The 24,771-nt window shown below is 46.1% G+C and overlaps 3 protein-coding genes across 4 annotated transcripts; 1 reads left to right on the top strand and 2 right to left on the bottom strand.

Moving 5' to 3' along the window:
- Positions 1-249: 249 nt before the first annotated feature.
- LOC136520853 (uncharacterized) lies at positions 250-4,672 on the bottom strand. 2 transcript variants are annotated; one of them, XM_066514519.1, is made up of 6 exons: positions 4,005-4,670; positions 3,547-3,882; positions 2,803-2,861; positions 2,565-2,693; positions 1,802-1,937; positions 250-879 (listed from the first exon to the last, which is right to left on the bottom strand). In XM_066514519.1, exons 1-6 carry the CDS (start codon positions 4,371-4,373, stop codon positions 553-555), a joined length of 1,356 nt encoding a protein of 451 aa, XP_066370616.1. In that variant the 5' UTR covers positions 4,374-4,670; the 3' UTR covers positions 250-552. The 2 variants fall into 2 exon arrangements, with proteins under 2 accessions (XP_066370616.1, XP_066370617.1); XM_066514520.1 differs by lacking the exon at positions 250-879 and adding an exon at positions 1,124-1,252 and having other exon boundaries at positions 4,005-4,672.
- Positions 4,673-10,448: 5,776 nt separating this feature from the next.
- LOC136521550 (THO complex subunit 4D-like) lies at positions 10,449-18,169 on the top strand. Its single transcript, XM_066515298.1, has 7 exons — positions 10,449-10,848; positions 12,411-12,680; positions 13,180-13,323; positions 13,422-13,490; positions 16,842-17,038; positions 17,132-17,188; positions 17,712-18,169. Exons 2-7 carry the CDS (start codon positions 12,450-12,452, stop codon positions 17,929-17,931), a joined length of 918 nt encoding a protein of 305 aa, XP_066371395.1. The 5' UTR covers positions 10,449-10,848; positions 12,411-12,449; the 3' UTR covers positions 17,932-18,169.
- Positions 18,170-19,506: 1,337 nt separating this feature from the next.
- On the bottom strand, positions 19,507-20,504 carry LOC136524453 (uncharacterized). Its single transcript, XM_066517824.1, has 3 exons — positions 20,443-20,504; positions 20,121-20,359; positions 19,507-20,030 (listed from the first exon to the last, which is right to left on the bottom strand). Exons 2-3 carry the CDS (start codon positions 20,340-20,342, stop codon positions 19,659-19,661), a joined length of 594 nt encoding a protein of 197 aa, XP_066373921.1. The 5' UTR covers positions 20,343-20,359; positions 20,443-20,504; the 3' UTR covers positions 19,507-19,658.
- Positions 20,505-24,771: the final 4,267 nt, after the last annotated feature.

A 24,771-nucleotide genomic window follows, 5' to 3' on the forward strand; every position in this document is an offset into this window, starting at 1 on the left:
GCATAGTGTTAGAAAATAAACATACAGATAGAGTGCACAAAGAAAAGAAATTTTGATTAGTCCAAGGTCTCATAATATTCTAGTTCGTGCAAGAGCATAAATCGATAATAAGTTCTGTTATTTGCAAATAAAATGATAAGTAGTTCAAGCTAAAAGAGAAGCAGACTTACATTGCAGAATTTGGTCACAATTCAAGTGAACGAGCACGCATCCTATATCAAATGAAAAGAAAAAAAAACATTGAACGCAGATTCAGAAGGATTTTAGTTTTGCCCAAAACAAAATTCTGAATTCGCAATCCATTGCCACTAACAATGTACAATAAATTTACAAGACTTCAAACGTCCAATAATGCACACAGATGAAGCCTCTGCACTAGATAGACCTTGGTACTATCCCTCTTCTGTATACCAAAAAATGACCGGATCTCAAAAAGACATTTTCAACACTAGCCAAAAAAGTAGTAGAGATATATCACAACCGCAGCTTACTCGTTTATACAGCTGGCTAATAGAATGAACTAAACCATGGGCAGAGCAGTCTCGGCAGTCGTTACTCGACAGTAATTTCCCTTGCCATGGCATCCTTGTTCACGACAAGTTTCCCATCTTCATCCCTGGTGAAAAGCTTCTCCATCAGTTCGTCCCAACTCGTTCTACCTGCAGATTTTGTTTCTGTGGTTGTCTCGCTACGAGTATCAGAGGGTGGTCCAGTGCTACCATCCTCCTGAATCTCCTCTTCAGACAAGTCCGCGGCATGAGGAACATCCAGGGTTTTTGCTCTCTGGAGAGCATTCTTGTGTTCCTCCTCAAAACTTTGCAATCTCTCCATCTTTTGCTGCGGAGGTGGAGTCATTTCCTTCTTGCTGTCCATCATTAGCTGCGAAAAAAATATAGATCTGTAATCAATAACAAATTTTCACTGAAAAAGTTAGCATACCATTGCTGCAAGTAACCACAAGTTCCAGCACATAGAAGCTCCGCTGAGTTTGCTGCTACAAAGATGTACTCGTTCAGTTCCAAATTATAAGATGTTTTGGCTTTTCTAGATACATTGCTTTAACTATGTATATAGACATAAGTGTCTATCTAAATGCATAGCAAAATCTACGTATCTAGAATAGCCAAAACATCTTATATTTGGAATGGAGGGAGTACATTTCTGAATATTTTGTTCGCAAGTAGCTCACCCTTTTATCTTCCAAGTTAATTCATATTGGTAAAAGGTAGACATCTTCCAAATGCAGTATATACTACAAAAAAGGAAAAAAAACATGACGACATAAAGTGTACTTCCTAAATGTTTTTTTGAACGCAAAAGTGTACTTCCTAATTTACAACAGCTTTTAGGGAAGAAAAATGTACACAAAAGAGAAATAGCAGAAGCAAAAAGGGTAACACGTAAAGCCAAATCTAAACAAGTATGCTATTCACAGATGCTTGGAAAAATACAGTTTTGGCACAGTTTTCCTTTGGTTTTCCCTATGGCAAAACCATATAAGCTAGTCATGCAAACATGGTTCCACAATTTCGTGTCGATCCTCCGCTATTTAGGAGTTAGTATCTTGTGATACTATTTCCTTATATTGGATATTTGTAGTATATATATGGTCGGGGGTCTGCTCTTTCATTTTCTAACAATTTTTTGTAAGTACAATGGTATATCAACCATAAATATAATATGGCCTAGATTTAGCAATTGGATAACTGTGTAATCAACAAGATACTCCAGTTCAGAAAAAAAGGGAAAATACATGAAAATTTGTTAAAATAAACCTGCAACATGTATAATGAGTATATACCTCTAAAGCCTTTTGTGATTCCCGTTCAATCCAAGCAATGGCATGATCAGAAGTGGTACTGCATGATAACACAACATGCTCAAATCGTCCTTCCACTGGAATTGCAGTTCTGACCTCAGGTGGGAATCTTCCACATCTGCAGATGAGTAGCATTGTAGTCATTAAAAATATCAAAACATACTTTTTGTGTACAACAATGAAGAAGTTTTGTAAAATAAAACATCTCTAGCATTGTATTATGCAGATAGTGCTGTAAGAACATACATCAAACCTAGGTACTGACATGGATCACATTCCATGATAATAGACCCTAATAAGATATATTATCCGATAATCTCCAGTAACTCGTCAATTTTGAAACAACTAATCTGTACTAGGCTCCTGAACTCTACCTTATTTATTCTTAATATTCGTAATTCATTTCATGTTGTAATAGACCAGCAGAAATGTAAGGAAATTGAGTAAAACAAGGTAGCCTTCATCTGTTCAAACAATATAGAAGAATACATGATTGGAGCTTCCATACTCTCATGCACGAGCAGACTGAAGCTTTGCTGCTTTCTGCTAGAAAAAAAAACAAGGACTAACAATCCTTGCTTTAAATCATGAAAAAGGGGCTGTAGTATGGATTATAAGAAACAGGCAGGAGCTTCCTTACACTAGAAGAGTAGGTTTGTTTTTTAAAATTATTTATGACATAAAAACAGAAACGAGCAATTAGCAAGCAGGGGAAGCTACTCTTTGCAATGATATGATACATTACCTGCAAAATTTCCTCTCAACGATATGATACATTCGCCCAGGAGCATACAATCTTCTTGGATCTTTAAATTTTCTCTTGTCTTGTTTAAATGTATCTCTCAAGCAGATGAGGAATAGCAAGCAGGGCAAGCTGTCCAAAGCATAAAGGCCTGGTGAAAAACTATCATACAGGCAGTTGTTTTGTTTTCCCTAAACAAGAGCAGAAATACATAAGAATCTGGAGAAAATGATCTAGTTACCAGAAGATAGACCCAAAAATGTACTCTAGTGGTGTCGGCGTTCTTGGCAAAAAGTCATCCTGGAAGAGACACCAAAAAGTAAGCCAAAGACTTCAGATGAGACTAAGATTTGATTAGTACCAGAGATGACAATTAAATTGACAACATATGATTGGCTGAGTTCATAAAGGTTCATTTATTCAGAATAAACAAGACAGCAACAGAGCAACAACCAACATTGGTAATTGCAGACTTGAAGCACACACAAATAGTATATATAATATATTCAAGTGCGCTATCTAAGTTTCTTCAGAAATATAAACCATGCTCCCTATCAACTCAACTTACTGTATGAAACAAATTCATCACGTTGTGGGGCAATGAGAAAGCAGGGTACATTTACTGGTACAGGCTGCTCCTCAAATTGAACATTGCATTTCATGATCGACAGTCGACAGATATGACTTAAACCTCCTGTAAACAACCTTTCTTTAGCACGTGAAAACTAAATGATTCCTTCCGTTCTGTCTAATCAAACTAATTAACCTTTCAAAGACATTCCCAATGAGGCAACAACAAGCAAAGCACATTTGATCAGATTGATCCCCTTTCCCCCTCCCCTCCCCATAAACCATCCCAACAGGGCAATTGTTCATGAAAGGCGGCAAATCCACATCCGGAGAAGTCCATGGCAACATCCTAATACAGCACGGAGCGACCACCTTAAGGTAGAAGGTCAAACGCGCCCCCGTGCGTACGGCGTACCTGGAGCACGACGGAGTTGATGACGTCCGCGTACTTGACGGCGAGGTTGAGCGACATACACCTGGCGGGCGCGAGGGCGTAGCACTTGACTCGGCTCCTGGGTATGTTGTCGAACTCCTTGCGGTTGTTGACCACCAGCACGGTCATGAGCGCGGCGATGCCTGAGCCGAGCGAGTGGCCGGTGAGGACGAGCTTGTACTCGGGCCCGTAGCGGCGCAGCAGGTCCCGCAGCGTCTCCGTCTCCCGCTCCAGGATGAACTTGGCGGCCTTGAGCAGGCCGTGGTGCACGTAGCCGCCGTCGAACATCTGCATCCCGAGCTTGTTGTCCATGAGCACCTGCGGAACGAATTCGTGACGCCACAACAAACCCGTCAAATACCGCCCTGCTGCTCATGGAACGGCCAATCGCGCGATTGCTCGCGAGCTGGACGATGTCAGGCAGACAGGCAGGCACTAACCTTGTAGTCGGCGTTGCGCACGAGGTTGAGGCCGCGGATGGCGAGGATGGTCTCCTTGTGCGCCTCGTCGACGTAGATAAGATACGGCGGGCACGCGTTGCCGACGTCCTCGTAGGTGGCCCGCTTGACGATGCCCCTGGGGTCGATGTCGAGGTACCCGCGCTCCGGCGGGGCGAACTTGGGGTTGGACAGGTCCTCGTCGTAGTTGGCGAGCACGGCGCGGCAGAGGCGCGGGACGGGCTCGAACTCGTCGGGGGACGCCGGCGGCCACGTCTCGCTGTCGTAGGCGCCGATGTAGGTGAGCCGCTTCCACGCCCAGCGCGTGCAGCCCAGGCACGCCACCCACTCGAGCCCGCAACTCACCGACATGGCCGCACCGCCCGCCCGCCGCCGCCCCGCCCCGACCCGCGCTCGCTCGCTCGCCTGCCTGCCTGCCTCCGCGGGGCCTGGTGCGGTGGTGGCGGCTAAGGTCGGCGTCTCCTGGCGGCCTCTTCTTCGCGGTCTGCCCGTCGCCTCCTCGGCTGCATCAAACTCCGGCGGCTGCTGGGTTTGCAAACCTGGGTTTGGTCGTCTTTCGCGAGTTGTTTTTTAGAATTACTATTATAATAGTATTTTCCAGCTTTCCTCTTGTTTCTTCCGGAACCCACGAGCCCGGCGAGCTGGAGTGGGTGGCCCGGTGGGGACGGAGCGCTCCCTGTGCTTCTTCTGCTTCGTTGTCTCTGCAGCGGCGCCCACCTGCGCGCCACCACTGGGACCGGGCTCTTCGCTTTCCTTCGCGGTGCTTTCGGTTTCGGACCGACGCGGTCACGAGCCGTCGAGCCGCGCAGGCGCGGGCGGGATGGACCGTGGAACGACGAGATCGGCCCCGCGTAAAAAGCCGCCGCCGTTCTTCCTTGGGAGAACACGGAAGTGCTTGTTTATTTCATAAAAAGTTTCTCAAAAAAGGGATACGTGTATGAAGCATTAAATATAGACGAAAAAAACTAATTATACAGTTTGGTTGAAAATTGCGAGACGAACGTTTTGAGCCTAATTAGTGTATGATTGACTAATTGCTAAATAAAAACGAAAGTGCTACGGTAACCAAATTTCTAAAATTCGCGAACTAAACACAGCCAAAATATAGGACAGGACAGCAGCATCCTGCATCCATCTCGGTCAGTTAGGGCTTGTTTGGTTACTATATACTAGCCTGAGGAGGCCTGGCCAGGCAGCTCGCTCAGCTGCAGGCGTAGGAAAATGAACGCCTCAGATCCTTGTCTGGCGCAGGCAACTTTTCCAGGTTACAAAACAAACACGTCCTTAACGCAATTTCCTGGATATATGCAGTGCCGTTCTACTTGCGTTAAAACAGTGGCCGCGCCGCGCTCTGCGTATCTGCGGCCCATTCGGCTCCTCGTAAATGATAGTAAATTTCTAGTCGAAACAGTATTTTTTTTCACACCAAATCAATCAGCGTTACTTCTTCACGATCCAGCAACGAACAAGTCCAGTCAAGCGAACAGGCTGCTGGTTTGCACTTTGCAGGTTAGAGTAATTTTTCTTTCATCAATCAAATGGGAAAAAATGGAGTTTCACAAGAGCAAATGCGCGAATTCGTTTCTGAGACACGGAAAATTCACACGAGATTGTTCAAATCCCTGCTCTGTTTGAACTACCTGATCTGCTCTATTTTGGTCTTAAACAATGGGCCCAAGCAGTGGAGTGGTTGACAGCAAGCGCATGTTAGCACAGTAGCTAATCATCCTTGCCACTTGCCAGCCGAGACTCGAGACGCTGAGTCCGGGTTTGATCCGGATTCAGGCACTCTGTTTGGTTGGCTGGTTCGTATCATTACTGGTTCGTTTATATGAGAGAGAAGTACTGCTGCCTGGTTCGCGTAAATAGTAGGCATGTGAGGGGGCTGGTCGGCCTCAGCCCAGTGATCAGGCTGAGGGCTGTTCCAGTTTATTACCACTACTATTTTTCTTATTATTTCTTGGCAGATGCTGAGTGAACATTGCATCTGATCCTTCCGTTCGTTTCATTTTTTTTTTGACCAAGTAAGCTTAACAATGTGCCCACCTATCAAGTTGTCTGAGCTGGCTGCACGGCTTGGATCGATGCTTCTCGCCGCCAGTGTGGCATTACTTGATCGGTGGGTTCTCGCGCACAAGCACAAGCACGCCCAGACAAAAAAAAAAGAAAAAAAAGAGTGTCGGGCAAGAGACAACGACCCCAGGTCAGCGGTAGAACTGCAGCTCCATCAAATCTCACCACGTTCGCTTAATCGTATTAGCCATGCTTATCAGTTATGATATAATATTTTTCTTTCACAACAAAACAATATCAGTTAACTTATAAACCACATAAACTATCAAGCGAACAGGCGGCTTTTCTCTCTACTAGTGTTGCTTGGGCCAGTTCTCAAGCTAATCGCATTCGCAGGGGATTACTGACTCTGACTGACTGACAGCGACCTCGTGGTCAAGCGTACGCGTGCAAAATGTGCAAGCCGATAGTGACATGCTTTCCAACAACTCTAGCCTAATCTTGCATTGCATGACTCGCTTCCATTCAAAAAAGAAATGACTCCCTTCCATCGTCGTATTTCTGAGTGGCATGCCACACTGTGACAATGCACAACTGGAAGGACATTCACGCGCACATACACACACACATACACGTGTAATTCTGCATTTGTGCTGTCGATCGTGGGCAAAGGTGGATAGATACGGATTTGTCAATAGTTGCTTGGGCATTCGTTCAAGGGCTGGCAGTCTGGCACTTACTAGCATGGAGCATGCATGTCGGTTTGTGGAGATTGCCCAAGAGAGCAAAAGCATCAAGCAAAGTACCGCAAAGCGGGGAGAGCTTTCGTTATGCCATCATGTGGAGAGGGAGAGCCGCTGTCGAGGAGCTGTGCGCGGGCGCACGGTTTCCTTCGAAGCCAAGGCCAGAGACTTCGACACTGAGCACTGGTGTCTTTTTGCCACGAGCGCACCGAATGTTTTGTTTTTCAGCCCTTTTTTATAAAGATTTTCATAAATACGTTCCTGACAGTATTCTTTTAAAAAATAGATTCTGACCTCGACGCCGTGATAATTGATGCCGAGCTTACACATCTCGGCACCAATTGCTTTGGTGCCGAGGTCCAGGGTCATTTTGTTCATGTCGTTGACGTGGTTGCTTGCGTGGCACGGACGTGGCATGAGCTCGGCGTCGGATCTTGACGCCGAGCTCGGCGTCGTAGATCTTGACGCTAAGCTCGGTGTTAATTACTACGGCGCCGAGCTATAGAAATTGATAAATTTTAATTTTTATCATGACTTGAATATTGAGAAATGTGGCTAACTCTAGATTTTTTACAGTGACTTTTGTTTGATCACTTAAAACCGTATAGAAATATTTAAGATAAAAAATGATCTAGGGTTTATGTGTATGAACTAGCCTAAAAATGCTTCTAAGTGTTGGATCGATAGTTAACTCTTTTTTCATGATGCTGTTTTGACCAGGATAAAACTATAGTTTCTTTTCTAGATATGAAGTTTGATTTTTAATAGAAGTTATAGTTTGAGTTGAGTACAACAAACTTTGCTTTTGGACCTAAACCTAAATAAGTTTTTAACATGGCTGAATTGTGACGCTGTTTTGGCCCCTCTAAATCTTTCTAATTTCTTTATCGCTGGTAGTGAATTGACATGTTTACGATATTTTATCTTCCAAATTTGTATATCAACTCAATTTGATACCGTACTACGAGTTTAAATACTCTCTGAGAGGATGACAACAAAACAAGTCTCGTCAAGTTTAGACTTAGCAATGGTAAAAAATCAGACTTAGCCACGGTCATAAATTCTAGATTTAGCCATATTTCCACGTGCTTATAGGTCATGACGTGCTTACATGTGAGGTGTGTTGCGTCCGTGCTTGCATGCCTACACATGCATGTACGGTTCATTGCATGCACCGATGCATCTCCGATTAGCAATGCAATAGACGCATAGAGCCGATCCTTGCATCGCCCCGCCGTACTGCAGGAGCCGAGCTCTGTACTGTGTTGCCCGGACGTCCTGTAGTTCCATTTGGTTAGGTAAATTTTTTATCTTAAGTATTTCTAGATTGTTTTAAGTGATTAAACAGCAAGTCACTGTAAAAACTCTAGTGTTAGCCACATTTCTCAATATCCAAGTTATGGTAAAAATTAAAAATTATCAATTTTTATAGCTCGGTGCCATAGTAATTGGCGCCGAGCTCGGCGTCATGATCCACGGCGCCGAGCTCATGCCACGTCTGCGCCACGCAAGCAGTCACGTCAACAACACGAAGAAAATGACCCTGGACCTTGGCGCCAAAGCAATTGGCGCTGAGACTTATAAGCTCGGCGCCAATTGTCACGAAGCTGAGGTTAGGGTCTATTTTTTTAAAATGTATTTGAGAAAATCTTTTAAAAAAGGTCTGAAAAAAATTCTTACGAGCGCATCACTCGGCACGTTGGAAACCTGTCCTTTCCTATTTTCGATGCTCGCTGGTCCGTGCGCCACAGCTGCCGCCGGTTATCTGGGATGCCGTGCTCGGAGATAAAGGCCGACTCCCTCCGTAAAAAAACACAATTCTACCTATACACATGTCGTGTCCTGGGCTTTCCGTACCGGGCCTTGTATGTGGGCTGGAAACACAAATGGCGGTTGTCGACGAGACTTTGGCATTTCACCCATTATCGAAAACTGGTTTCGCACTTTTGTCATTCCGCAAAATGGTTTTGCTTTTTTGCCATTATAAAACATGTGCAACCCGCCGGAATGCCATTTGATGATTTTAAATCTCAAAAAAATGAAAAACGAAGTTTTCTTCCGCTCCTACCCCTGTCCTGCTTTCTCCTTATATGTCACCGTTCCGCCTTCGTGGTCAAAACGGATCGACGCAGCAGGTGACACCGTGCGGCACCTCCTCGGCGATGGCATCTTCGGCGCCGACGCCAAGGTGTGGAGGAGGCAGCGCAAGGCGGCCAGCCTCGAGTTCCACTCGATCGAGTTCCGTGCGCTCACGGTCAGCTCGCTCGTCGAGCTCGTGCACCACCGGCTGCTCCCGTGCTGGGCGACGTGGATGCGTGACGAAGACGGACCCGCTTCCCCTCTGTGCTCCGTGGCCGTCGCGCTCGGCGCGCCTTTCGGCGGGGGAAGCCGCTGCGTCGGCACACCTGAACCTCAGGTGCGGGGCTTGCCGGGTCAGGGCAACGACGACGCTACTCGTGCCGTGGGAGCACATCTGCCTCTGCGGGCATTGCTCCAACTCCAGTCGCGACGGCGTGGCCATCGCGTGCCCGATGTGCCGTGGCGTTGTCGGCACATGGCTCGCCGAGGCCGCCCCTCGCTGATGGCCCTCGGTCTCACCGTGCTCGTTCGTGCCCGAGTCGATGGGCAGGCCCACGAATAGCCTCGCTGGGGCTAGGTCGTCCACCTCGCGATTCTTGTTGCTCTACTCGCCGGCGCCGAAGAAGCGGCCTACGAGCCCGGTGGCCCCGAGGTCCCTGCTGCAGCCACCATGCCTCGTTGGTGGGAACACGACTCTACATGGCGAAGGCGAGCGGGCAGTGCTGCCGTGGGGGGCGAGCGGGCGTCGCTGGAGGCTCGCGGCGTTGCCGTGGGGGTACGCCCACCGAGGCGTCGCTCGGATGCGTCGCGGCGAGGGAACAGGGGAGGCAAAGTGGAGCATGCTCGTGGCGGCGGGCCGAGGGAGACGGCGAGAGGGCGAGGCCGGCGGCTAAGGTTCTTGGCGAGGTGCACCGGTGTCCAGCCCCGTGGATGTGACGACCGGCGCGACGTGGCGTGGGGGATCGGGATGCGTGGCTCAGAACGTTCAAGAAGGGGAGCTGGTCACGGGCGCGGAGCGCGGTTCGGCGGGCCAGGGTGGCGTGCGTGGCCTTCACGCCGACGGACGGAAGCAGCGCGACCTCCTTTGTTCGGGCGGAAAAGCAGAGGAGCGGCTCGCATACGGAGAAAGGAGATGGCGCGGTTCGACGGAAGGAAACGAAGAGGTGGCAGGCCTTAGCTAGCGGCGTGGTGGCAGGCCTGTGCCTCGCTCGATCCGTTTCTCCTCCCTCGGTTCCGTCCGTCCGTGTGCTCTCACATGAAAGAAGAAGGAAAGGGCAAGGGGTAAATGCGGAAGAAAACTTCATTTTTTATTTTTTTTGAGATCTAAAGTTATCAAATGACATTCTGACGGGTTGTATATATTTTATAATGATAAACTAACGAAATTATTTTACGAGATAATAAAATTGCAAAACCAATTTTCGATGACTGGTGAAAAGCGAAAGTTCCGTTGTCGATGGACGCTCGATTCGAGCTGCGCGTCCTGGTTCTCCACTTCTCTGTAATCACAAATGGACCCTCCCCTTCTCATGAATCAGTGGACCCACCCGGCCGGCGGGGGAAACCACGCAGAGAAAAGAACCCAATCCCCCTGGGCCCACACACCAAACCAAAGCCGTCCTCGCCAACTGCCCTCTCTCGCTCAATTCGACGAGGAGACGACTCGTCGAGTCGCCGGTCCTCGCAACCGCCGGCCAAAACCAATCTCGGCGCTTCCGGGAGAACACCCTCCGGAAGTCGGCCGATCCCGGGTCATCCAACACACCGCACCTCGTTTCTCCCGCGTCCCCCACCCGCGCGCGAACCCTCATGCGACTAGGGTTATAGCGATCTCGTCTCACTACCGGCGGCCGGCTGCGGAACGGGCCACCCACGCACTCCTCTGCGTTCGATTGACTCACCCGCCGCTGAAACTGCACTTTGCGCTGTCGCCACCAGAAAGCCCCTCGCGAGCCCTTTGCCTCCTCACTCCGTCTGGCCCGTCGCCGCAGGTGCGTGGCGTGGATCTCTTTTCTCTTTTTTTTCTTTCAAAAATACTTTGATTGATTTAGGCATCGCAGAATGATTGATCTATAGCTACTTGTAGATCCATAAATTTCTCCACGGTAGTGTTCAGACTAGGGACTGTGTTGATGCATTGTTGATGAAGTTCGCAAACTGAGGTGGTAGTTAGCTATGCTAACTTGCATACTAACCCATACTACCGGTCCCTTTCGAAATCTAATTGAAGGAGCACTTGCAGTAACTAGTTGGCAGATTGGTGTGTGTTCATGGCTTAATGCAAATCATTTTGTGTGCACTTGGAGATTCATGTTTAATGCTTCAAGTCAACAATAGCTATTAATTGCTGTTGCTTATTTTTATTTTTACCATGTACGTAGGAGTGCACAACATTTGACATAAGGACCTTGTTTCAGTTTAAATTTACTAACCTCAGTTTTAACCAAACTAGTTTTACTGTCAAGTGCGTAGAAAAAAAAACATTTCAACATCAAAATACATGCATGGGGAGTCCTATAGTAAAGTTCAAAACCCGCTATATTTTGGCGGCAGTCAAAGGGAATGCCAGACGTTTCACACTTCACCAGCAGAAGTGTATCTGCCTGCTGGCTTGGTTAGCTTATCAAATAGCTTCTTATCATGATGGTTTTTTAAGGTTGGTTGCATTTGTGTTAATTGCAGTGTGGTCTAGGTTCTTGTGCTCCATATTAAGGCTTCAAAGCTTAGGTGTTATGAATTTCTGGCATTGCTGGCTAGTAGCTATCTCATTTCATCATGCCACCCTGCTTACTGTGACTAGCTCCCTTTTTTCTCGTAAACGCAGGAGAGCTGCATATTATTTCATCAATAGGAGAAAGAAAGATGTTAGGATGTAGGCCATAACTGTCTAGCTATTAGAAAACATGTTTTAGTGCTACAGATCAAAAGAGTGATAGACTCCCTTAGCTTGTATTATTCAAGTTTAGCTTACAACGTGGGGATAATTTTGTCCCTATATCAATGTGCAGCATTGTGCAAATTCTTTATTTGGAGTGTCTTTGGTTTGTTCCTGTGTTCGAATAATAAGAGAACATAACATAGGTAACATAGAGGCACGGAAAGGTTATTGTAATAAGGCTGACTTTTTGTTTCTATGCTTTGCTGGTGCCTGATACTGTGATTTTTTTTAAAAAAATTACTGAGCTTTTTTAGGTGATGCCGTACTTTATAAACTGTAACTTGGAAGCTTATGATCATCTCACTAAATTGTTTATGTGCGGAAAGTCAGAGACATGTTTATCAGAAACACATGATGATAAGTGTGGAAGAATAAGGAAACAACTAACGATGTATCCTGATCATATAAGGTCCAAGGTTGGGCCTTTCTTTAAACTGCAAAATGATTAGCTGCAAACTTTTTGATATAATGTTAAGCTCTTGACCTTTCCAAATAAGTGAAAAATGGAAGTAAAGCTTAAGGCTGCGATTATCTTTGTTCTGTGCACGTGTGCTTGCTTGGTATACTGTGTTCATCTGAACAATCAAGATACTGAAATTGTTTTCTGTTGTGCAGGGTTTTGTTCCTAACTTTTAGTCTCAAATTTTGTCTTGAATGGCTACATCTCTGGATGTTACACTGGATGATTTGATTAAGAGCAGAAACGGGAGGGGAAGGGGAAGAGGCAGGGGACAAGGAGGCCGAGGCAGAGGTGATGGCCAAAGATTGGCTCGTGGTTCATGGCGTGGGCGTGGCACTGGCACCTTCCGTGGAAGGGGACTAGGGGTGCCTTCGCGAAGGCCACTTGGTGTTAATACTCGGTCCTCATCATTTGCTATTGCCAAGGCAAGCATAAAACTATAACTGTTTTTCTATTACCTTCAAGAATCCAAATTGTAGTAGGTACCTGACAAGAAGTGGCTATAAACTTATTAAAATGGGACAGCCCAACCATTCCATTGAGACCATATCTGTGACCATTTAACTGTGGAGCTTCGAAGAGGATCCAATGTCTTTCTCATTTCGAATTACCAGGGACCTGTCCCTTTTCGGCCAAGTATGTTGGGTGGTGAGGCATATGTTGGTTTATGCTGGCTAATGCTTCAAAGTTCAAACTGAAAACATTGTCTCTACTCATTGTCAGCATGCTGATGGGCCACTTAATAATCTGTGGATAAGGCCTTTGATGTATACAGAAATAGCACCATTGTGTGCAATGGTATAGGGTTTTATGATTTTGCTGATGCTAGTTGCTTCATCAAGTACCATGGATTGATGAGTTTTGTGATTTTATGCTAATACTTGCTCGTCACAACATGGACATGCATGATATGGAATATCACAGCCATTCAATAAAGTAAAGGATTTTGTGTGGAGACATGATCTCTTTGAGGATAGCATGGTGGCAGCTGGGTTTTCTGGGGTAGAATCTGGTACAAAGCTGTACATTTCAAACTTGCACTATGGAGTGACAAGGGAAGATATACAGGTAGCTGGATGTTCATCTTTGTAATACAACATCTGACAGTCCCATTCATATTCGGCATTCCTGAAGCTGATCTCTGTCTATCCACAATATTGCCTCAGGAGCTTTTTTCAGAAATGGGTCATTTGAAGCACTGTGCTGTTCATTACGACAGTTACAGACACCCAACTGTGAGTCTCACTAAACCTTGGTTGTTTTTTTTCTATAACACAATTGAGTGTTTTGTAATTAAATTAAAAAGTGTGTAAAGTTAGCAAAACTACAAAATTAAGAAGTTGTATCACAAAACTGTATTTAACATATCGAAGTATTACAAAACTACATATTTTGATGAAATAGTACCACAAAACTACATACTCAGGTGTGCAATGTATCATATAAATACGCCTGAGGTGCCAACACTCTCACGGTGCAACTGGTCAGCACAACACGCCAAAGAAGCGGTTGGCTAAGCCAGCCCGGGTTCGAGTCACGGCACCAGCTTCTTAAGATGAAAATCAGGGGGACATCTCTCCCCCTGGTCAAATCTTTTTTATAAATACGCCTGAGGTCACATATCCTAGACAATTGAACTCTTATATGATTGCTGGCATTGGTCATGTTTTTATGTTTGTGGGGGTGTCTATAATCCATATGATATTTTGGCAGTAGGCCGACTGGCCTGTCTCTGTATTTCTTCTCTCAATGAAATGACATGCAGCTCTCCTGCGTTGTTCGGGAAAAAATGTATCACATAAATACAGATTTTTTGCTGGGTGGTGGAATTTTTAGTTTTGCCATACCTTACACACCAAACATGTAGTCCTATGATACAATTTTTTAATATGCAGCTCTTGAAACTGACACTTTGAATCTTTACTTCTATATTCAAATTTAAATATGTAGTTTTATGATAATTTTGACCCATGTTTCAAAAAATTACTAGGCACAAGGCAGGCAGGCAACCTCTGACTAGCACCTAATCTTTGGCGTTGTACTTTTGGCATATTGACATAGGAAAATGGAGAAAAAAAGCAAGATGCTGTATATTAACTGACTGAAGTGGAGAAAATAGGAAACACATATGATAATTTTGACAATTTATCTGCTGTTTTAAATATTCATGCTTGGTTATGTTCTCATATTGTGTTGCAAACACAAGCCTCTTTGCCTTAATATGTGTACTGGAATGTTACTTGCACGTTTAGGGTTTGGATATTAGTTTGGTTGATTGTAATGAAGTTTGGTGGGATGGATATGTGGTATTTATAACCTACTTAAATTTAGTCTGATGCACCATACTAGTCATTCAAAACACTCCATTGGTTCCTTTGTTTGTCCAGAGTTCCTGCAAGTTTTTCCTTTTAAATTTCAGCTGTTTTTATTTGTTTACTTTATGATGTTGCCTTCTGTTTTCTGGCATATTGCCAGTAGTAAGGACATGCATCCCTCTCCGCCTCCATCCACCTACGGATAAAGTAATACTCGTGTGCATCGAAGAAAAGTAATGTATTTTGAAAGAATATCAAATTGAAACGTGCATTTGTAATGTTAGTAAGGACAACAGTAATTCTCAGTTTATTTAATTCAACCTCTACCTGCCCAAAACGTACAAAATATTCAGATGTTTCCATTATATATCTTACTCCCTCTAATCCCAAATTTAAGTGCATTAGGATATTGACACTGTCTACAATATGGGACTTGGACTAGTGATATCTGTTATTTCAAATAGAAAGTTATATATTTTGAAGCTTAGAATATCCCTGTGATTGATCGCAGTTGAATTTCTTTGAGATAAATCCGAAGTGATGTTTTGCTGATTTGATGAACAAACATTAATCGTAAATATTCTTTTCTGGATACATTAGAAACTGCATCAAGTGATTCAAACCCACCACTAGTAACGATACGGCTTTTGATAAAGACTCGAGGCGCCAACGGACTCTTGGCTGAAATGGCTAGAGCGGCCGCATGGCACCCCAGTGACCCGGGTTCGACTCCCAGAGGGAGCGGATTTACGTGGCCTGGGTAAAAAAATCCCCTCGTCCGACTCACTCAAAGCACAGTGGTTCCGAATCATCTCACGTGGTGAACGGTCCTGTGTAAGGGTGCAGGGGTGGAGGTTCGGGGATTTTCTTGATCTGCGTGAGAGATCTTCTCTACCAGGCATTGCCCGGGGGCTGTCTTACCCCCCGCAGGTCAAGTTTTTTTTTTTTTTATAAAGACTCGAGGCAACTGCTTATGTTTTCCATACCAGATGAACGAAGTACACCTGTCTTTTTAATAAGAACCCTTGATCTCTCCAATAAAACATTGTACACCTGCCTTTCTAATAAGAACCCTCGATCTCTCCAATAAAACATTCTTCTGAACAGTATATTTCATCCAAGAAAATATCTATGATCCTTGTTTGCATTTGAGCACAGAATATTGTACCTCGAGGTTCCATTGATCCAGTAGCATAAGAGAATTATAACCCACATAAGAGCTACATAAGCAAATATCTGTGCGTGTAGCTGCAAATGCTGTGGATCTGTGAATGGAAAATTCACTAAATCTGCAGAAGAAACTGAAATATTCATGTCAATTAGTGAAAGTGTTATCCATGATGAATCTAGTAACATAAACCGCATTTTAACCTATATGATCTATTGATTGCTAAAACTAAAAAGGTTTGACACAGTCGCTAAAAATCTGGGTTGATTGGGCCACAATTCAGGGATTGAGAGAAGTGAGTCATGACTGTCTAAAAAACGAGGGTTGAAGACCGAGTGACTCCAACTAATCTTGAATATTGCTTGCCAATAAACTTGAGGAAAGAAGAGAGAAATATTTAAATGGACTGCTATGTGCTGGCCCATACAGCCTGCCATCATAACCCTAAGCCTCATATAGTCTCTTGCCAACACACTGCCGCCTTGCCCCATTTGGCCTCAGCTTCTCTTTCTTCTCTCAGACAAACTAGCACTGCCAGTCATAAATCGGTCACCTCCGACCAGTTTCAAACACCATGACTAGCAAATTCAATTGCCCTGGCCTCCTCTTCCCGTCTGTGCTATCTGTTTTGTTGGAGACCTGCTAATTTGTTGTCTATCTACTGAAACATATCCCACACTGGCGGTCCTATCTGATGCTCGTGGAGAATAGCCCTCTGCCTCCAGCTCCAGCATCTTGGCCACAACAACCTCCTCTGCTCCCCCTTCTCTTCTCTCACATGTTCGTCAATACAGATCATATTTGTCTTGTGATATATTCTTGACTCAATGGGACAGCGACCCTGTTCGACCCTGGTCCTTGAATGGGGACAATGTCCCAGGGTCATGGAACGTGGCTTCAACCAATCGGCCTTTATCCCTGTGACTATGATTCGAAATCTGGAAAACCTAAATGCCATATTTCAGATTGGAAGTTGTAAACTTTAGATTGTCAAACGATAATTATAATATATTGGCATTGTGATTGTGATTGCTTAACAGAACAGAAATGTGCTATCTGTACTAAATTTACTCTCTTGTTTGTTCATGGATATTGTCGAACAGGGTTCGGCTGAGGTGATATTCACCAGGAGAAGTGAAGCTCTTGCAGCACTGAAGAGATATAATAATGTGCGCCTTGATGGGAAGGCAATGAAGATTGAAGTAATAGGTGCTGATTTGGGTCTATCAGCTGCTGCCGCACCCCGAATTAGTGTTGTTCCTGGTGCAAGCGGAAGAGGGCAGAGAGAAGTTGTTATGATGTATGGCTCTTCTACGGCATTGCCTTCACTGTTGGATTCATGAGTCATGTGGCAACTTTCTTCATTTTATTCCTGACATGTGTTTCTTTTCAGGCCTGGTGGAAGTGGGTTTGGACTAGGTGCATCTGGCCCATCTAGTTCGCTTCCTGGGTAGGTTCTCATGGCTAGATATTTTCTAGGCTAATCACATATACAAATAGAATAGCTTTCCTCCTATAACTTGTAAAAATGTTACAGAAATAGCTATTTCAAACTAGTAGTCAACTTATAGTTGCCAAAACTTGTGATTTTTTTTCCCAAATTTTTTAAACCGCATATGGTTGTGTCAGATTTGATCTTCATTTTCCCCCATGTGTGGTGTATACGTGTGTCATTCTACTTGTGGTATTACCTACCAACATGGCACAACAGTGACAAGTAACTAACTCCAATGTAACCTGAAGTAATTTTTTTTGTATGTTTATTATTTCTAAAAAAGTATTTAATTTCCTTTTTGGCAACAAAAACACATGCAATTACCGGACATCATTTTCATTGTTAAGGTTGTCTGGAGATCAACTTGCAAACAAACTTTGACCATATATTCATAGTCGAGTGCAAAATACAAACTACATATGCTCTTCTATTTCACAGTACGTGCATTACCTTTTTGTAATCATTGTGCTATGTCCAGGTGGAAGCGTGGAGGTTTTGTTCAAAAAGGAGGACAAGGGCGTGGTGGTTTTGCTCAAAGAGGGCGAGGGCAAGTGCGCGGCCGCGGCCGCGGCCGTGGCCGTAGTAGCTTTGTTCAGGGCCGTGGCCGTGGCTATGTGCGCAAGGGTAATGTGGATAAATCAGCCGAACAATTGGACAAGGACCTTGACAACTACCACTCTGGTGCGATGAATGTCTAAGATAGTGAATCCATCATCCAGTCCTACCTGGAAGTTGGAACTATGTTGAAGCTTAAGCTTGTTTTCTGTCTGTTGTTATTCTGTTAAATGCGCACACTTCTGTCATGCTCCCGTTGCGTCAGTTAGATTAGATTCCTACTGCAATTTCTTGTTCGGAGTTAGTCCTGTGATATCAGAATTTGCTGTTAAACTTATTGATGAATTATGTTTTCAACCGTTGAATGGTTTTGCTGTTAAATTTTCCATATTATTCTAGTTCTTAATGTTAGAATTTTCAATAGGCATTAGCCAAAATGTTTGGTGAGGACTACAGGTTGGAGGTGCTATTATGTTTGGTTCTTACCCTAATCCTAATGTACCAGATCAATATTTGACCCTGCCCAACTATTTTTGGCCCCATTTGGATGGAGGCCACGGTTTGGCTTTATTATGCCTAAGAAAATTTGTTCTGCCCGTGCATTCCAAAGTAATTAGTTCAATGTTGGTTACCAAAGTAATTAATTCCCTGCCAAATCAGTCCGAAACGCAGGATGCCGATTCACGCGCTCAAATTTGATCCCGAAGTTCGGATGAGTATTTGTTTAAACCAGTGTACTTCTTACAATTCAGGAGCAATGATGGATATGTTTGATTCTTAAAAATGTTTTTGTGGCATGGACTTGACGTGTCAGTGATAGTCTCACAGCTTTGGCAACAGTCAACCTCTTTTTAACTTTGATCAAACATATTCTATAAATAAATCTAGTCAAACACGAGATGTATAGTTATTTTAGCATGGGGGGATTAGTGTTAAATTCACCTGCTAGATTTAGTTGGGTTCCCTATCTACATGGGATGAACTGGTTCTACGCCTTCTATCCCTAAAAGAATGTAAATCTCGATGTTCGAGAAGTTAATTAATCTTAAATTTGATCAAATGTATATACAAAAACTATTATTATTTATAATTTGTAATAAGTACTACTGGACTAATTAAAGAATATATTTTTATAATATTGCTAGATTTAGTTGGGTACCCTATCTATGCACATGGGATGAACTGGTTCTACGCCTGGTATCCCTAAAAGAATGTAAATCTCGATGTTCGAGAAGTTAATTAATCTTAAATTTGATCAAATGTATATAAAAAACTATTATTATTTATAATGTGTAATAAGTACTACTGGACTAATTAAAGAATATTTTTTTTTATAATAAACCTATTTAGAGATACAAATATTAATATTATTTTCTATAGATGTAATCAAATTTAAGACCGATTGACTTCACATGGAGCGAGACTTAAATTCTTTCTGGAGGGAGGAATACAAAACACTAAAAGATTATTAAAAAAAATGCACTAACATATACATCATCAAATAATTTTAGAGACTCTTTGGAATGAAGGAATTTCACTCATACGTGAATTTCACAAGAATAGGTCCATTTTCGCATGAAAAACACATGAAATGGAAATTTTCATGTTTGGTATAATATAGTAAATATTGATTAATGTATCTTTTACAAACTTGGTTCAAGTTAACATAGATTTGACTTAAACGGATCTAGTAGTAGATTGAATTCGCAACTCACGAATTCAGCAGCAACAGTATCCTCATAATTTATTTATACCAGACTCACATAATAACCTGCAAATCTACCTAATACCAGGCGTCCAGGCGGAATAAGCAACAAGCACGAAGAACCGTATAATATAATATCCACATGACAATAGGCTATATAGCTGCTTAATTCGCTGGTGGTGCGCTAGTGGAGATGGCAATGAAAGACTCGATGACGTCCCTGGCCAAGATGACGACGTCCCTGACGTTGGCCGGGAGAGCGAGGAGCCAGTTCATGTTCATCACGGTCCCGGCGTTGATGTCGTCCTTGCTGCTCTTGTGGATCTCCTCCGCATACTCCTGCAGCTGCACCCTGAGCGCCACCAGCTCGTCGTTCAGGGACTCGAACTCCCTGAGCTGCTGCACCATCAGGTAGGGGTCCGGGACCCAGCAGACCTCCGCGACGACGGGAGGGGCAGCAGGATTCAGAGTAGTGATGGTGTGACGCCCAGCGCTGGAACCCTCCGCCTCCGCCGCCAAAGCTCGGCTGCTGGTACCCTGCAGCATATATATTAGCATACAAGTCTACAGTAAGCTACAAACGGAAGCTACTACAAGAACTGGTGTAGTAGTAGATAGGATGCTGACCTCCTCCTGGCGATGGTGATGGTGGTGGCAGTGAGGAGCAGGGTTTCCTGCATATGGAGACGGCGGAGTACCCTGACCCTGAAAGCAGCGGCTGCCGTGTCCGTGTCCGTGTGGGCAGCAGGTGGTCGTCACCTGGCGCAGCATCTTCCAATCAGCTCGGCACGTGCCACACTGCCACTGCCACATCTCCGTCGTGGTGGTGGTGCTGGGCTGCTGCTTCATGTTTGCGCAAACTTCTTCTGCCGAGGCCAAATACCAACGAGTCAGAGCAGAACAACAATCCCAGCAACTAATATCAGTCAGGTAGCAGGAACTAACCGACCTTGGACGAAGTGATCTCCGGCGAGCTCGATCGACTCGACCCCAAGTGCCCCTGTGTGGACCGCGGAGAGGTAGAGAGAGCGAGGTGGAGGAGGAGGAGATGTATTTATAGATAATAGCGCGTGCGCAGGGTGTGATCACCCAGTCGGCAAACGAAAGCGTTACACACAGCGTCGTTTCGCAGCAACCCTTGGCACCTGCTGTTCAGTTCAGTTACTTCAGTTGGAAGGTTGCTTTGCTCACGACGTGAATTGCACGCAGGGTTTAGAGGTTCATTCAGTATCAGTACGCAGCCTGATACGCCAATTTGATCTCTCTCTCTCTCTCTCTCTCTCTCTCTCTCTCTCTCTCTATAGTAAGGTTTGACAAACATCGTCATCCTCGTGTCAAATCCGTGACATGTCTTGCTTTATTAGCTTTATGTTCGATCGGTCGGCTCCAAGATTCCTCGTTAACAACACGACTACACGAGAGGGGTTCTAGGCGTGGCCGTGATCAGTTCACAGCTGCCAATTAAGAGGATCCTTTCCTGTGGAAGGCACGAGACGAATACAACCCCTCTATTTTAGCTTCAAACATTTTCCTAGCTGATGATCTCCAATCCAATCCTATCGGTGCTTCTTTCCCTCACGCGCTTTGCATAACTTGCCGGATACTTAACGCACGAATCAGCCCTCAGGGAAGTCGCTTCGTCCTGCTTCGTTTCAAGAAAGTAACTACTACCCTCAGTTACAAATTTTAAGTCGTTTTAGTTTTCTAGATATATAGCTTTTATCATGTATCTAAATATACACTGTGTCTAGTCTATATACATAATAAAAACCACTCCATCCATTCTAAATTAAATTATAGGATGTTTCATCTTTTCTAGTACATAGTTTTGCTATGCACTAAAATATACACTATATCTAGATACATAATAAAAACAATATATCCAGAGAAGACAAAATATTTTATAATTTAGAATAGAGGGAGTATATATATCTAGAAAAACTAAACTAACCTACAGTTTAGAACGGAGTACTAAGTAAAATCGTGGCATTTTATCGAGAAAAATAGATAGAGTTGCTTGTTGTGCCCTAGTTATTCCTAGGGTAAGTCGCAAAAAAAAGGTTATTCCTAGGATAAAATAATTCTAGTTTCAAAGTTTCAATTAGCACAAATGTTCTACTACATCCACTGAGAGTTTTGATTACTTTTATCCTAAGCCAGTCCTTTTTTTAATTTTAACTAAGTATCGGGTTCATAAACCCGGGGTCCCTCGGGTACCGGCTTCCACGCCAAGGCTCGGCCCGAGCAGACAGCGCGTAACTCATGGGCCGGCCCAAGAGTCTAAAACGACAGAACGGAAGGGCGGCCCAGTCACCGACCAGAAGGTCTGGCCAAAGAGGAACAGCGCCCTCTCGTCGGCTGTTTTGGCCCACCTCTCCGACCGGAGCGTTCGCTTCTACTCCAGCCGCCACCGGACGACCTCTCCGATCGGAAGGCCTGGCCCAAAACACTACTTCCGGCTTCGACCCCGCGTCTCCGACCGGGGATCGCAGGAACCTTGCTCGCCGCTCTTCTCCGACCGGCGCACTCAGAGCCGACTGGAGCCATCCGACCGGGGACGCCCGCTCGGTAGGAACCAAAAGACGTGTGGAGAAAGGCAAGACAAGGCTCATAAGTCAAAACCACTGTACCAGGGACCATACCCTGCACGAAACAGTACTCTGCAGCCACCCTGACACGAACAGTGTTGTAGGCGCCGACATCTCCCTCTACAGTATTGTAGGGGCCGCTAAAAATCCCATACGGTAAGGCCTCCATGTGCCTCTGGGCGTCGATAGCGGTATGGGCGCCAGGATTTACCGTACCGGGTGAACATAGCAAGACTCCTCACATGCCTCTAGGCATCAAACTATATTTGCAGGTGCCGACGTCCACCATCCCTGAAAAAGGCAGCACAACCTCCCGTGTGCATCTGACATTCTACAGTGACAGCAACAGTGTTGTAGGCGCCTACCACTATCTTGTACCCGCCGATGTGGGCAACAAGGCTCGGCAGCATACGTACCCTCACCCTCTCACTTGTAAAGCCGTCCCCTTCATCTATAAAAGGGGTGCACTTTCTCCAACAAAGAGGTCCGATTCCAGTTGGCCAGAGTTCCTTAGATCGATAGCTCACAACCACAGAACCGCCAGGTTTGGACCTCAAGCACCCGCTTGAACACTTAGCTCATAGCGAAGTTCCTGTCACTCTCGGCCCTTCCGACCGGAGCCGACCGGACCTCTTGTACACCCCATCTTTCTCCTTCTCGTTTGTAACCCCACTGCAAACTTCAAACACCTGGGCTCAGGAATAAAGTCACCGACCGACCCCAACTGGACGTAGGGCACGTTGCCTGAACTAGTATAAATCATGTGTCATTGAGTGCTAGGCCACCTCCGATCACAACGTACAGTAAAACCACAAATATTCACTAGTTGGTCACTTTCTGCACCGACAGTTGGCGCCGTCCGTGGGGAAGACGCTGTACGTTCAACACTTTTTGGTCATCGGATGGCCCATTTTTCCGCCACCCCCACCGTGGCGGGCTCGAGCGATACGATTTGCTTCGGCTCGTTGGAGTTTCCCGCACTCTCACCCGCTGGGATGTGGGTTCCACCCTTCTTCGAGCCATCCCAGGCCTTCCTCTTCGGAAGCCTGAACTTCATCGCCGACCGACTCGGCGTGCTACACCTCCGCGAGGAGGCTCGCGACCCGGCACCCGTCAGAGGGACGTCCTCCATCGACTCCGAGACGCGCGACTTCGATGACGCGGCATCTGCGCTTCATTCCGAGCAAACTCTCTGCTCAAACACCACTGTAAGTAATATGCGTACTGTTATTTGCTCTTTATTTACTATCTCCCACCGATCACCTGGAGGGAATGTACCGCCCACGCCACAAACACCGTACGATCGGTTCCCCTACGACCTCGTGTCCTCCACGGATGCATACGCTCGGGGCTCCGAAAGATGCTGGCACCATCCCCCCTCACGTCCAAATTCGTGGGAATGGCAGGCTGTGTTCCTGTCGTTTCCCACGAACTCCCGGATGGCGAGGGCGAGAGCGACGGTTCTAGCATCGGTGACATGGCGCCCCGCCATCGTCCGTCCTGGGAGTGCGCTATGGCGAACGCTCCGGGACAGCCGCCGGTGGTTGTGGAGTCTGCGCAAACTCACACCCCTTCGGACCCACGTGCGGGGGCCCTCGTGTCTACGCAAGCACACGCCGAGGAATTATGACAACAATGGCAGAACCAGCCGCCGCCCGCGCCGACGCAGTCGGTGCGACACGTTGCACCCCATGCGCCTGGCCCGGCGGGTGGCGCCTGGGGTCGCGCCCGTCAGGTCCAACACGACATCATGAATGAGGGGAGCGATCTCCCACAATTCGCCCGGGCTGGCCAGAACATCATTGCTGCGGCAATGCTTCTGCGCGGCGTTCTCGATCCCGTTGACCCCCAGGAGCGCGCAGTCTACCGGAACCTCCGGGTTCTGGTAGAAGCCACCGCCGTCCAATAGGCAGAAAGCACCGCGTCGTGACTCCGACCCGCGCCCTCTCTCCCCACCAGGGAGCGGAGACGCGCCACATGGGTCACTCCATCCGCTCGCCGCTACAACCGTCAGGCGTCGCTCGGGAAGCGGCAGTCGCGCCACGATCCAACCCGACGCCCGCTCCACACCAACCGCCGGCACACGAGTGGCCCGATCCACACCAGGACACTCGTAGCATCATCAGCAACCGACATCGGGCCCGACACGATGGTGATCTCCACCAGACGGCAGCAGCCGACACGGATCTCGGCCAAACCATCGAGGGGAGCGGTGAAACGTGCCCCAGGCGCGGTCGCCGGCTTGACGACAGGAGCCCTAGCCCTGAGGGCCAGGGGCCACGGGCCTTCAGCCGACACATCCGAAGAGCGCCATTCCTGCAGCGTTTCCGACCACCCGCCAACATCACCAAATACACCGGAGAGACAAACCCAGGCATTTGGCTCGAAGACCTTCGACTCACCTGTCGGGCCGAAGGAGTGGATGATGACTATTTCATCATTCAAAACCTTCCCATTTGCGTGGGGGAACATGTTCGGGCATGGCTTGAATTCCTTCCGCACGACAGCATCCGCGACTGGACGGACCTCAAGAGGGTCTTCGTCGGGAATTTTCAGGGGACGTACGTCCGCCCGGGAAACTCCTAGGACCTCAAGAGCTATCAACAGGAGCCCAACGAGTCCCTGCAGGATTACATCCGTAGGTTCTCCCAATGATGCAACTCCCTCCCTGATGTCGTCGACGCAAACAT

This window comes from Miscanthus floridulus, chromosome 18 (assembly GCF_019320115.1).
Source record: "Miscanthus floridulus cultivar M001 chromosome 18, ASM1932011v1, whole genome shotgun sequence".
Classification (NCBI taxonomy): Eukaryota; Viridiplantae; Streptophyta; class Magnoliopsida; order Poales; family Poaceae; genus Miscanthus; species Miscanthus floridulus.

Excerpts from the sequence above, each read along its gene's own strand:
- LOC136520853 (XM_066514519.1), bottom strand. The coding sequence starts at position 4,373 with ATGTCGGTGAGTTGCGGGCTCGAGTGGGTGGCGTGCCTGGGCTGCACG. Across the intron at positions 3,883-4,004 it reads TGCGCAACGCCGACTACAAG|GTGCTCATGGACAACAAGCT; the intron begins GTTAGTGCCTGC and ends TTCGTTCCGCAG. Across the intron at positions 880-1,801 it reads AATCACAAAAGGCTTTAGAG|CTAATGATGGACAGCAAGAA; the intron begins GTATATACTCAT and ends TTTTTTTCGCAG.
- LOC136524453 (XM_066517824.1), bottom strand. The coding sequence starts at position 20,342 with ATGAAGCAGCAGCCCAGCACCACCACCACGACGGAGATGTGGCAGTGG. Across the intron at positions 20,031-20,120 it reads ATCACCATCGCCAGGAGGAG|GGTACCAGCAGCCGAGCTTT; the intron begins GTCAGCATCCTA and ends TATATGCTGCAG.
- LOC136521550 (XM_066515298.1), top strand. The coding sequence starts at position 12,450 with ATGGCTACATCTCTGGATGTTACACTGGATGATTTGATTAAGAGCAGA. Across the intron at positions 13,491-16,841 it reads ACAGTTACAGACACCCAACT|GGTTCGGCTGAGGTGATATT; the intron begins GTGAGTCTCACT and ends ATTGTCGAACAG. Across the intron at positions 17,189-17,711 it reads CCATCTAGTTCGCTTCCTGG|GTGGAAGCGTGGAGGTTTTG; the intron begins GTAGGTTCTCAT and ends TGCTATGTCCAG.